At 43.6% G+C, this 13,260-nt stretch overlaps 1 protein-coding gene across 4 annotated transcripts in view; it reads left to right on the top strand.

Moving 5' to 3' along the window:
* The window catches only part of clcn2b (chloride channel, voltage-sensitive 2b), an 85,066-nt gene extending 73,031 nt beyond the window's left edge, over positions 1-12,035 (top strand). For all 4 annotated transcript variants that reach the window (XM_081371561.1, XM_081371560.1, XM_081371559.1 and 1 more), the window contains 3 exons: positions 966-1,070; positions 9,226-9,312; positions 11,694-12,035. In XM_081371561.1, coding sequence (XP_081227687.1) covers positions 966-1,070; positions 9,226-9,312; positions 11,694-11,900 — 399 coding nt within the window. In that variant the 3' untranslated portion in view covers positions 11,901-12,035. The remainder of the gene's footprint in view (positions 1-965; positions 1,071-9,225; positions 9,313-11,693) is intronic.
* The last annotated feature ends 1,225 nt before the right edge of the window (positions 12,036-13,260 follow it).

Raw genomic sequence — 13,260 nt, 5'->3', positions numbered from 1 at the left:
CATAAAAATCATTAAAAAAAATCATAAATTTACAATTGTATTTACAACTTAATTTTTTTTTTTTTTTTTTTTCAAAATAAGTGTTGTAGTATAACCATCAGGACATCAGTGATGTGTGAACTGAATTTGGCAACAATACAGTGAATTACAGTAGAGTTATTGAATATTTTTCATAAAAATCATAAAAATTATACATTTAGAGTACAATTATATACAATTTAAAATATATATTTTATCAAAATAAGTGTTGTTGTATAACCTTCAGGACAGCAGTGATGTGTGAACTGAATTTGCCAGTGAATTACAGTGAAGTTTTTGAATATTTTTCATAAATAATAATCGTAAAAAATACGCAAAACGATATTTATACAAAATAAGTCTTGTAGTATAACCATCAGGACAGCAGTGATGTGTGAACTGAATTTGCCAACAATACATTGAATTACACTGAAGTTTTTGAATATTTTTCATAAATAATAAACTCAACTGCACTAGTTCTCTTCCGCAGTCGGTGATGCAGGGAGTCTTGTGATTGGTTTTCAAGCTAGCCAATCAGAATTTAGCAGTCTTATCTCTGATTGGCTGGAATTATGGCATATTGTAACGCTGGGTTGTGTTGAGCAAGCGAGCTGTCTGCGCTTAGAGAGCGCTCACGGCTGGTATGAAAGGAGCAAGAAAGTGAAACTTTGCACACGCGAAAGAGAACGTCCGCGCACATCCAAATACTTATTTTAAATGCAAAATTGATTTTCGTTCGCTCGCAATATTTTCTTATCTGCGAGACGAACATTTCTCCGCAAAACTCAGTTCACGCGCGTGCGAAATGCCCTTTTGCGCGCTCAAAATGTGATCTTGCGCGCGCAGAATTGTGACCGAAATCTCACCCCATAAAAGTGATACCAGAAATATAAAATGGAAAATGCAAAAAATAAAAGTACGAGTAAAATCTGTGTTTCTGAATGCAGATTGAGGAGTGGGAGGAGCAACAGCTTGACGAGCAGGTGAACTTCAACAACTGCAAGATTGACCCCGCCCCCTTCCAGCTGGTGGAACGCACTTCACTGCACAAGGTGTGTGTGTGCGTGTGTGTGTGCGTGTGTATGTGTGTGCGTGCGTGTGTGTGTGTGTGTGCGTGCGTGTGCGTGCGTGTGTGTGTGAGCGCGTGTGTGAGCGAGCAAGTGAGTGTGTGTGTGTGTGTGTGTGTGTGTGTGTGTGTGTGTGTGTACACGTTCAGGATCTATATAAATATAAGCTGACGTTTTTAATAAAGTGTTTTGTTCACACACACACACACACACATGCTGACACTGGATTAATCGTCTGCTTTTGCAAACTCACTTGTGGCAAGAGCAGAGAAGTGTTTATTAAAACTCGCTCTGCAGTGGTCCACATACACACACACACACAGATGCATCATTCTCTCCTGCCGGCAGCGGTAAATGTACTTAATGTCGTCCATTCATTCTCAGATACACCTACACCTATTTCCACACTTGCATGCACACTCTCCTTTATCTCTCTCCATTTACCCACACACACTTACTGTAGAGATTTATTTTATATTATATTATACCCAAAGTAGCATGTACCATGCTTCATATTTGAATTCTCATGTTAACATCACTTTTTATAGCCAACTTCCGGCGGAGCGTCATGAAGACGCAAACAAATCCTAGATAACTGACAGGATCTGAAGCCAATCAGAATCTGATGAAAAACACAGATCATGAATACACAAACATGATTGACCGTAACACATATGAAACACACAAAATATGTGAATTCACTGGATAACTTACTAAATTTGTGGTCAGAATTTAGTTTTAAGTTTAGCAAGTTTTCTAGTAAATTTACTAAGTTAGCTACTTGAAATGTTACCCAATTTGTCATGTGCCATGCTCACAAAACATGTAAACTCAAATATGAAACATATTGAGTTTACATGTTTTGTGTTTTGTGTGCGTGACACTCGAAAACATACTAAATTGAAAACTTAATTCTGTGGTCGGAATTCTGACCACAAATTTAGTAAGTTTTCCAGTAAACTTTAGTTTTGTGTCCATTAGTTTTATGTTTTGTGTGCATTTTGTCGCTTCACATCCGAGTTTACATATTTTGTGTGCATAGTGCATGACACTTTGAGTAACATTTCAAGCGGAAAACTTACTAAATATGTGGTCAGAATTTAGTTTTAAGTTTTGTACGTTTTCCAGTAAGTCGATACTTGGTTACTCACGTAACCTCGGTTCTCTCTAGAGAGGGAACGAGTATTGCGTAAGCAGTGCTTACGCTGCGGGAAAAGTCTTCTTTTCTCGAGATACTGAAACCAAAAAATTATCCTTAATTTTATATTTTGTCAACGCAGTGCGGCTGCAGGCAGCTGAGCTAGAGCGGCATACTGCGCGCTCATTGGCTGCCGCGCGGCAACTGCTTAAGCCTAGCAGTGAGCCTGGCGTGACGTCACGCCCAATGGGGGCGCGCGCGCGCCCTCGCGCGTCACAGCCCGCCAGAATGGGCGGCGTCAGAGCGTATAAAAGGAAGGCTCGTAGGCTATATTCTCTGTTTTCTGTCGAATGAAGTGACACGAGCTATAGGCTTTTAGCACGGCAGGGAACGCAATACTCGTTCCCTCTCTAGAGAGAACCGAGGTTACGTGAGTAACCAAGTATCGTTCTCTTACGAGAGGTTCTCTCGTATTGCGTAAGCAGTGCTTACGCTGCGGGAACCCTTTGTCCACGCCGTGCGTGCCTAACGATCACATATGACTCTTTATGAAAAGCATAGAGGTGAAAAAACAGGTGGCCAGCGGTGCGGGCCACCGCATGTAGAGGGGGACGCCCAGCCCGCCGCCATACAAATGTCATGAATGGAAATCCCGCTGGACCATGCCCACGATGAGGCAACGCCTATGGTGGAATGAGCCCGTATGCCCAGAGGGCACTGCAGGTCTTTGGACGCGTATGCTGCTGCGATAGCGTCCACTATCCATCTGGATAGCGTCTGTTTCGAGGCGGCGAGACCCTTGGCGCGCCCACTGAACGTAACAAAGAGCTGCTCCGAGAGCCTGAAGGCTGCAGAGCGCGTAATATAAAACCTTAACGCCCTGACAGGGCAAAGGAGGTTATTATCGACCTCGCTGTCTGCCGGCGGCAGGGCTGAGAGGGAGATAACCTGTGCTCTGAAAGGAGTACCCAACACTTTAGGGACATAGCCGTGTCTAGGTTTGAGAATGACTAACGAGTCGTTAGGTCCAAACTCGAGACACGACGCGCTAACTGATAGCGCATGCAAGTCACTTACACGTTTTACTGAGGCGAGAGCCAGCAGAAAAACGGTCTTAAAAGTCAGGTATTTGAGACCCACAGAGTCTAGCGGCTCGAAGGGAAAAACTTTAAGGGCCTCCAGGACCAAAGACAGATCCCATATCGGAACCGAAGGTGGCCGCAGGGGGGTTCAGCCTCCTGGCACCTCGCAGGAAACGGGTAATGAGTTTGTTCCTTCCCAGTGCGCGGCCACGCGCCGAATCGGCGAACGCAGCAATCGCCGCAACATACACCTTGAGCGTGGAGGGGGACCTGCCCGCGTCCAAAAGCTCTTGGAGGAAGTTCAGAACCTGCGGAACCCCACAGGACTGAGAATTGAAACTCTTTCCTGCACACCATTTGTTAAACACTGACCATTTAGACGCATAGAGCCACCTCGTCGAGGGGGCTCTGGACTGCGAGATCGTGTAAACTACCCCTTCTGGCAGATCAACGAATATTCGTTGATTACCCACGCATGCAGAGACCAATGCTCTGGATGGGGATGCAGAGTTGACCCCCGGGCTTGAGAGAGAAGGTCTCTCCTCGCCGGGATCGGCCATGGGGCTGTGTCTGACAGGCTCATCAGCTCCGGGAACCAGGGTTGGTTCTCCCAGTGCGGGGCTATGAGGAGCACTGCGCAGCGCGTTTCCCTGATCTTTGCTAATACCTGAAGCAGCATTGAGATCGGGGGGAAAGCGTACAGCGGGACGCTGGGCCAGACCTGGGCCAGCGCGTCCTCGCTCTTCGAAAAAGAACCCTTTTGCACTGAGCATTCTCGCTTGTGGCAAAAAGGTCCAATTTCGCTTCGCCGAAGCGGTGCCATAACGACTGTACCGTCTGGCTGTGTAACACCCATTCCCCTGGGGGAACATTGTCCCTGGACAGTTTGTCCGGGCCGTCGTTCAGGCGCCCGGGCACGTGCGCGGCTCTCAGCGAGCACAGCGAGCCCTGAGCCCAGACCAAGAGGCGTTCTGTTAGAGCCCTGTCCGCCCTGGCGGTTCACATAGGACACCACCGACATGTCGTCTGAGCGAACTAGCACGTGGTGTCCCTGCAAGTATGGGAGAAAATGCTTCAAAGCCTTCTCGACCGCTAACATCTCCAGACAGTTTATATGGAGGTTCCGCTCTGGGCCCGACCAGAGGCCGCAGATTGGACTGCCCTCGTAAAGCGCTCCCCAACCCATGTTGGACGCGTCTGTCGAGACCACTTTGCGGTGTGAGATGACTCCCATTGTCACTCCCTGTCGGTACCATTCGGGCGCTAGCCAAGGCTGCAGGGCTGAAACACAGACCTGAGTCACACTGACTCGAGCGCCGCCCGAAACCCACGCTCCGCGGGGTACTTCCAATTTCAGCCAGCATTGTAGCGGGCGCATTCGAAGTAAACCCAGCTGTAGGACCGCTGCAGCTGACGCCATATGGCCCAACAGCCTCTGGAAACGTTTCAGAGGGAGGTACCTGCCTTTTTGAAAAGATGCGGCGAGGTGTCGAACACAGCGCACGCGCTGTTCTGACAGCCTGGCCATCATAGCCACCGAGTCCAGTTCTATTCCTAGGAAGGAAATTGACTGACTGGGGATAAGTGAGCTCTTGGCCCAGTTCACCGAAAGACCCAGGCTTTCCAGATGACTGAGAAGCGCTAACTTGTGAGAGATGAATTCCTCTTTTGACTGCGCTAGAGTAAGCCAATCGTCCAGATAGTTCAGAATTCGCATGCCCCGTTTTCTCAGGGGAGCGAGAGCTGAATCCATGGACTTTGTGAATGTACGGGGTGCTAAGGACAGGCCGAACGGAAGGACAGTATATTGATATACCTGGCCGTCGAAGGCGAATCTCAGAATGGCCTGTGACGGGGTATAATCTGAATCTGAAAATACGCGTCTTTCAGATCGAGAGAGATAAACCAGTCCCTCGGGCGAATTAGCGCGAGGATCTGCCTGGTCGTAAGCATTTTGAACGGCCTTCTCATGAGAGCCCTGTTCAAATGTCTCAGATCTAATATGGGCCTGAGCCCCCCGTCCTTCTTGGGCACGAGGAAATAACGGCTGTAAAAGCCTGCCTCGGTCAGAGAAGGAGGAACTCTCTCTATCGCCTTTTGCGCAGCAGCTTTGCTATTTCTGCATGAAGCAGATGGGCTGCTTCTGCGTTCACTTTCGTTTCGATCCGGGCTTGAAAGCGCGGAGGACGACGACTGAACTGTAGCGAATAGCCCTGTATTACCGTGTCCAGCACCCATGTCGACACACCCGGGATAGCTTTCCATGCATCCACACTCATAGCTAGGGGTCGAATGGCCTCTGAGTCCTGCCCGCTGCATAGCGCGGGACGAGGGACCTGCAGTGGCGGGCGCGCGGTGCGCGCTGAGACAGTGTTGCGAGACGGGACTCGCTGATAGCAGTGACCGGCCGGATTGCGCTGAGAGAGCGCGTGCGAGTGTTTATAGCAGAGTGTGAACGCAGGGGAGCGGGCACAGGACTCTTTATTAAAACACGGCCGGTGGCAGTGGCGATATCTGAACCCTGAGTGTGTGAGACAGAGTGAACAGCGTGTGGTTGTGAGCACTCGTGAGCAGGCACATTTCCTACACTTAACACTCGAGCGGCAGACGCGCGCTTTATGTGAGTGTGCTCTGTGGGGTACACAGGGGAGATTGTGCTTGTGTGTAGAATTGAACACGGGGTCGTGGGCATATTTACTACACTCATAACACTGCCGGCATGAGACGAATGGCCAGATTTTATGCTCTTTTGCGATTTATCTGGGCCGCCTTAAAAAACAGCGTTTGAGTGCAGGCGAGCGAGTCTACAGACTGGCTCGTTGGCTGCTGAAACACTACTGCAGTAGCCCTTTTTTTTTTTTTAGGGGACTGGCAGAGGAACACCTTTGGCGTGAGCCGAATAACCAGAATTAACACTCTTTTCCAGATTTTTCTGGGCCGCTGCACGAACAGCGTTTGTGTGCAGGCGAGCGAGTTGTGTAACTGACTCATTGGCTGCAATACACATCTGCAGTCGTCTTCTTGGGTGACTGACAGCACGAAACGCTTGAAGGCTCAAATGTTTAAACTCTCATAATTACTCGAGCACCGTCAGAGGGAGGGTGCGAGGGGCGGGTTCACCTTTTGCGTGTGAGAAGCTGGCCGCGAGCTCGGATCAGCGAACAGCAAAATATTTTTTATTTTTTTTTTTTGCTGCCAGAGCCGGGCTCGAACCCGGGTCTCTGGCGCGAAAACCTGTTATTCTGCCACTGAGCCACAGGGGAAGAATGCATAGACTATTGGTTCGCTCGAGCATATGAGAGTGCGCATCATGTTTCGCGTCGGCGATAGCGTGCAGACGCGCGTGTATTATACAGGCTCGTTACTGCAATATTAACATTTTCAGCCGCCTAACTCAGAGGGGGCTGAGAAACGTATGGGAATTGGAGAATGGCCCGGCCTCAGCGGGGCTACAAACATCTCCCTCCTCCTTCCGCCGGTGAGTGAGGCACGCGGGGTGCTGAGCATTACTCGTGACCGTCCGCTCTGACATCCCTTGAGAACGGCGCAGTTTGCGCGGGAAGCGGGGCGAGTAGCCGGAGCATCATCACGTTTTGCAGGCGTGCGTGTAATGTAACAGGCTCGTTTACTGCAAAATTAATATTTCCAGCCGCCTGAACTTAGGGGCCAAGCCTCGGTGGGACTCGAACACTCTCTTTCCTCCTATCATCGAAGAGTGACGGGCGCGGGGGCAGTAGCTTTCTTGTAACGTAAAGAAAACTAACCCCGTGACTGTCAGCTTTCGCAATCCCTTGTGAGTGGCGCAGTCTGCGCGGCTCGAACAGAGGGAGAGAGTGCGGGGAGAGCGAGCAACCAGAGAGCGTTATCATGTTTGCAGGCGTGCGTGTACTGTAACAGGCTCGTTTACTGCAGTATAGATATTCCCAGTAGCCTGAACTAGGAGGGGACTGAGAAATATGTTAGAGATGGAGGTTAGACCGGCCTTGGCGGGTCTAGAACACTCTTTTCTCCTTTTCGCCGGGAGACGGTGGGCGGGGGGGGTGGCGGGGTAGCTTTCTTGTAATGTAAAGAAAGCCAGCCCCGTGACCGTACGCGTCTGCGATCCCTTGTGAGCGGCACGTTTTGCGCGGCTCGAACAGAGGGAGAGAGCGAGCCCCATAATCATCCGCATCTCTAACACACCTTGCGAGAGGCGCAGTTGCGCGGCTCGAACAGAGGGAGAGAGAGCGGGGAGTGGTGCGAGGCATTTGAAACAACGCCTCGACGAACACACACAACATGTAAAAAACACATCATGTAATAGACATAGTGAGAAAGGATATATCGCCGGATAGCTGAGCTGGCACGGCAGGCTGAAGGCGGCGAAGATTCGTCCGGCTTCCTCAGGCTGTCCTAAGCTGGCTCGTTAGCTGTTCCTTGCAGGACAACGGCGACGGTTTCTTCTCAGAGATCAGCGATGCGAGTGCTTCGCTGAAAAGACAGAAATCAGAGAATATAGCCTACGAGCCTTCCTTTTATACGCTCTGACGTCCCCCATTGGGCGTGACGTCACGCCAGGCTCACTGGTAAGCTTAAGCAGTTGCCGCGCGGCAGCCAATGAGCGCGCAGTATGCCGCTCTAGCTCAGCTGCCTGCAGCCGCACTGCGTTGACAAAATATGAAATTAAGGATAATTTTTTGGTTTCAGTATCTCGAGAAAAGAAGACTTTTCCCGCAGCGTAAGCACTGCTTACGCAATACGAGAGAACCACATTTTTTTGTGCTTTTTGTTGCTTCATATTTGAATTCTCATGTTTTGTGTGCATGGTGCATGACACTTTGAGTAACATTTCAAGAGGAAAACTTACTAAATTTAAAACTTAATTCTGTGGTCAGAAAGATTTAGTATGTTTTCCAGGAAATTTTATGTTTTCCAAACATTACTATTTCCTATAGGAACTATTTTCTTGCAATGTTACCCAAAGTGTCATGCACCAAAATGTAATTTTTCATGAAAACACTAGCATGTATGTACATGTATAAAAAAAATGATATACTGTTTTACTTTTAATTTTTTTGCAAAGAAGTTTTTGTTCTTAATTTCACAATTTCAAATTAGCTATGCATTGCAAAAATCTGTAGAAAAAAGTTGTAGAAAACCTTTTTATTTAAAATGAATTTGTTGTGCCGATGTTGCCAGGTAACATACTTCCTAGTCTGTTCAGTCACATGACCTAATTTATGTACTTTGACATCAACATTTATTCACTTTTATGTAAGCTTTTATCTGAAGCTGTTTATTACAGTGCCAGCGATTATTCACAGTATATAATGCCAGGTTTATTAGAAAGCTAGAGTAGGAAACAAGCCAGAGCAGTGGTGAAATGCAGAATATATATATATATATATATATATATATATATATATATATATATATATATATATATATATATATATATATATATATATATATATATATCTCAATTTTTTATTCATTAACCAAGCCAAGTATTAATCATAAATTCTGTATGCTGTGTGCTTTTAACCTTTATTTATTAATAAGTGATACATTTCAGATAACATTTTAACTTCATGTTATGATTATAAAATGCACAATATAAATTCATCACTTAATATTGTTAATAGCGTATTGATTTCTTTACAGGAATGCAAGTTCAATATCCTTAATGATATTTGAGATTGAGTTTTCTTTCTGCAAAGCATGCTTTTTTGTGGCAACAAAAAGACACATTTGCTTTAAACAAAACTGGTGCTTCAAATATAGTGAATGATTTCTATACTAAAAATGTGCCTTTGATTGTAAGAGCTAAAGGTGTTTGGGTTGCATCCCTGTGGTTTTGAGGATATTAAACTCATTTATTTTAAAAGACCAAAATTAAACAATCATGTTTCAATGATGAACTTCTTTGTCTCTCTGGCAGACTCACACCATCTTCTCTCTGTTGGGTCTGGATCACGCGTACGTCACCAGTATCGGACGACTTATTGGAGTTGTTTCGCTGAGAGAGGTGAGAGTTCAGCAGTCACACAAAAACACCAATATTACAATATTATATCTCTTTTATAATCTCTTCTGCTCACCAAGGCTGCATTTATTTGATCAAAAATACAGTAAAAATGGTAATAATGTGAAATATTATTACAATTTAAAATTGTTGTTTTCTACGTGAAGTGTAATTTATTCCTGTGATCAAAGCTGAATTTTTTACATGATCCTTCAGAAATATTTCTAAATGTTGAAAATAGTTGTGCTGCTACATACTTTTGTGTAAACCATGATACGTTGTTGCATCACAGGATTCTTTGAAGAATAGAGAGTTCAAAAGAACAGACACTGTCTTTAATGTCACTTTTGATTATTAATTAATGGGAACGAATAATATCCTGTGCGCGATTTAGTAAAACTAGGGAACAAATTATATTGTGCGCACGATTTAGGGAAATTAGGGAACTTATTATTGTATTGCGCACACAGTTCAGTAAAACGAGGGAATTATTATATTGTGCGCACGATTTAGCAAAACTAGGGAGCGAATTATTATATTGAGCGCACGATTTCGTAAAGCTAGTGAGCGAATTATTATATTGTGTGCACAATTTCTTAAAGCTAGTGAGTGAATTATTATATTGAGCGCACGATTTCGTAAAACTAGGGAACGAATTATTATATTGTGTGCACGATTTAGCAAAACTAGTGAGCGAATTATTATATTGTGCGCATGATTTAGCAAAACTAGGGAGCGAATTATTACATTGTGCGCATGATTCAGCAAAACTAGGGAGCGAATTATTATATTGAGCGCACGATTTAGCAAAACTAGGGAGCGAATTATTATATTGAGCGCACGATTTCGTAAAACAAGGGAACGAATTATTATATTGTGCGCATGATTTAGCAAAACTAGGGAGCGAATTATTACATTGTGCGCATGATTCAGCAAAACTAGGGAGCGAATTATTATATTGAGCGCACGATTTAGCAAAACTAGGGAGCGAATTATTATATTGAGCGCACGATTTCGTAAAACAAGGGAACGAATTATTATATTGTGCGCATGATTTAGCAAAACTAGTGAGCGAATTATTATATTGAGCGCACGATTTAGCAAAACTAGGGAGCGAATTATTATATTGAGCGCACGATTTCGTAAAACAAGGGAACGAATTATTATATTGAGCGCACGATTTCGTAAAACAAGGGAACGAATTATTATATTGAGCACACAATTTCGTAAAGCTAGTGAGCGAATTATATTGTGCACACAATTTCGTAAAGCTAGTGAGCGAATTATATTGTGCGCACGATTTAGCAAAACTAGGGAGCGAATTATTATATTGTGCGCACGATTTAGCAAAACTAGGGAGCGAATTATTATATTGAGCGCACGATTTCGTAAAGCTAGTGAGCAAATTATTATATTGTGCGCACGATTTAGCAAAACTAGGGAGCGAATTATTATATTGTGCGCACGATTTAGCAAAACTAGGGAGCGAATTATTATATTGAGCGCACGATTTCGTAAAACTAGGGAACGAATTATTATATTGAGCGCATGATTTCGTAAAACAAGGGAACGAATTAATTATATTGAGCGCATGATTTCGTAAAACAAGGGAACGAATTATTATTTTGAGCGCAGATTTCGTAAAACTAGGGAACGAATTATTATTTTGTGCACACGATTTAGTAAAACTAGAGAACGAATTATTATTTTGTGCACACGATTTAGTAAAACTTAGGAAAGAATTATTATATTGTGTGCATGATTTAGTAAAACTTAGGAAAGAATTATTATATTGTGTGCATGATTTAGTAAAACTTAGGAAAGAATTATTATATTGTGTGCATGATTTAGTAAAACTTAGGAAAGAATTATTATATTGTGTGCATGATTTAGTAAAACTTAGGAAAGAATTATTATATTGTGCGCACGATTTCGTAAAACAAGGGAACGAATTATTATATTGAGCGCAGATTTCGTAAAACTAGGGAACGAATTATTATTTTGTGCACACGATTTCGTAAAACTAGGGAACGAATTATTATTTTGTGCACACGATTTAGTAAAACTAGGGAACGAATTATTATTTTGTGCACACGATTTAGTAAAACTTAGGTAAGAATTATTATATTGTGTGCATGATTTAGCAAAACTAGGGAACAAATTATATCAGGCGCACAATTTACTTAAAACCAAGGAACAAATGATTCAAATGTGCTGACGTATTGGAAAGTGATAGAAACGAATTGTTAATTTGTAGCCACGATATAAATATTTTTTTGTCCGCATGTCATGTGCGGTGCTCTGTACATATATAAATCATACTAAAACAACTAAACGTATAACACTTTTGACGAGTTGTTAACCAGCTCTGGTTTGTGTCGTAGCTGCGTAAAGCCATCGAGGGCTCCATGACGGTGAAGGGAGTGAAAGTGCGCCCCCCCCTGGCCAGTTTCAGAGACAGCGGGACGAGTGGCACAAGCAGCGAGAGTGAAGCCACTGAACTTCACAAACTGTGGGACCGTCACACCAGCATCACACTTCCCAGAGAACACCAACCAAACACCTCCGACTCCGACGACAAGTCCCAGTGACGGCACGGCAACTATTCAGAGACGCATCCAAAAAACCTGGATCCTCCGCTCGCTTTCAGGTCTTCCTGTCTTTACTTCCTACACTAGTGTTGGAGAATCAGGGAGCATCGAGACTTGTGTGTGTGTGCTTGTACAGTATGTGTGTTTATATGTGAGACAGATCCATATGTTACCCTTTCAGTCACTCTTTTCACTTGTGATAACACTTTACAAATAAGGTTTCATTTGTTAACATTAGTTAAAGGGATAGTTTCAATTTAAATTTAAATTAGCCTATGATTTACTCACCCTCAAGTCATCCTAGGTGTGCATGACTTTCTTCTTTCAGACAAATACAATCAGAGTTATATTCAAAAATGTCCTGGCTCTTCCAAGCTTTATAATGGCAGTAAATGGCTGTTTCTGTTTTGAAGTCCATAAAAGTGCATCTATCATCATAAAAGTGCATATATCATCATAAAAGTGCATCTATCCATCATAAAAGTGCATCTATCATCATAAAAGTGCATCTAGCCATCATAAAAGTGCATCTATCCATCATAAAAGTGCATATATCCATGATAAAAGTGCATCTGTCCATCATAAAAGTGCATCGGTCCATCATAATAGTGCATCTATCCGTGATGAAAGTGCATCTATCCATCATAAAAGTGCATCTATCCATCATAAAAGTGCATCTATCCATCATAAAAGTGCATCTATCCATCATAAAAGTGCATATATCCATCATAAAAGTGCATCTGTCCATCATAAAAGTGCATATATCCATGATAAAAGTGCATCTGTCCATCATAAAAGTGCATATATCCATCATAAAAGTGCATATTTCAAAACAGAAACAGCAATTCACTGCCATTATAAAGCTTGGAAGAGCCAGGACATTTATTAATATAACTCTGGTTGTATTCGTCTGAAAGAAGAAAGTCATACACACCTAGGATGGCTTCAGGGTGAGTAAATCATGGGTTAATTTTCATTTTTGGGTGAACTATCCCTTTAAACGCTTTACCAACGTGTGTTTTCATTACCCTTTGTTAATGTGAGTTAATAAAAAATGTCCATGTTAGTTCATCATGTTAGGAAATGAAACCTTGTTGTAAAGTGTTACCAAAAACCGTGATACACAAGATCTGTTTGGACGCTTCATCTGTCGTCATGGAGTCTGTGGGCATTCATTCATCTCTATATATATATATATAAAGAGCGGTGTAGGCGAAACGCAGAGAGAGAAGAGTGATGGAGAGAATGAGACGGAGTGGGAGTGATATCTTTTCACTTTTTTGTTGTTGTTCCTCTCCGAAAGCAGATTGAGTTGCTGTTTCAAGCCAAAGCGTTTATATGTGTGTTATCTGGTCAGTTT

This window comes from Scardinius erythrophthalmus, assembly GCF_964197995.2.
Source record: "Scardinius erythrophthalmus genome assembly, chromosome: 7".
NCBI classification, from domain to species: Eukaryota; Metazoa; Chordata; class Actinopteri; order Cypriniformes; family Leuciscidae; genus Scardinius; species Scardinius erythrophthalmus.
The sequence above is the reverse complement of the archived record's forward strand: the minus strand, read 5'-3'. Positions and strand labels throughout refer to the sequence as shown.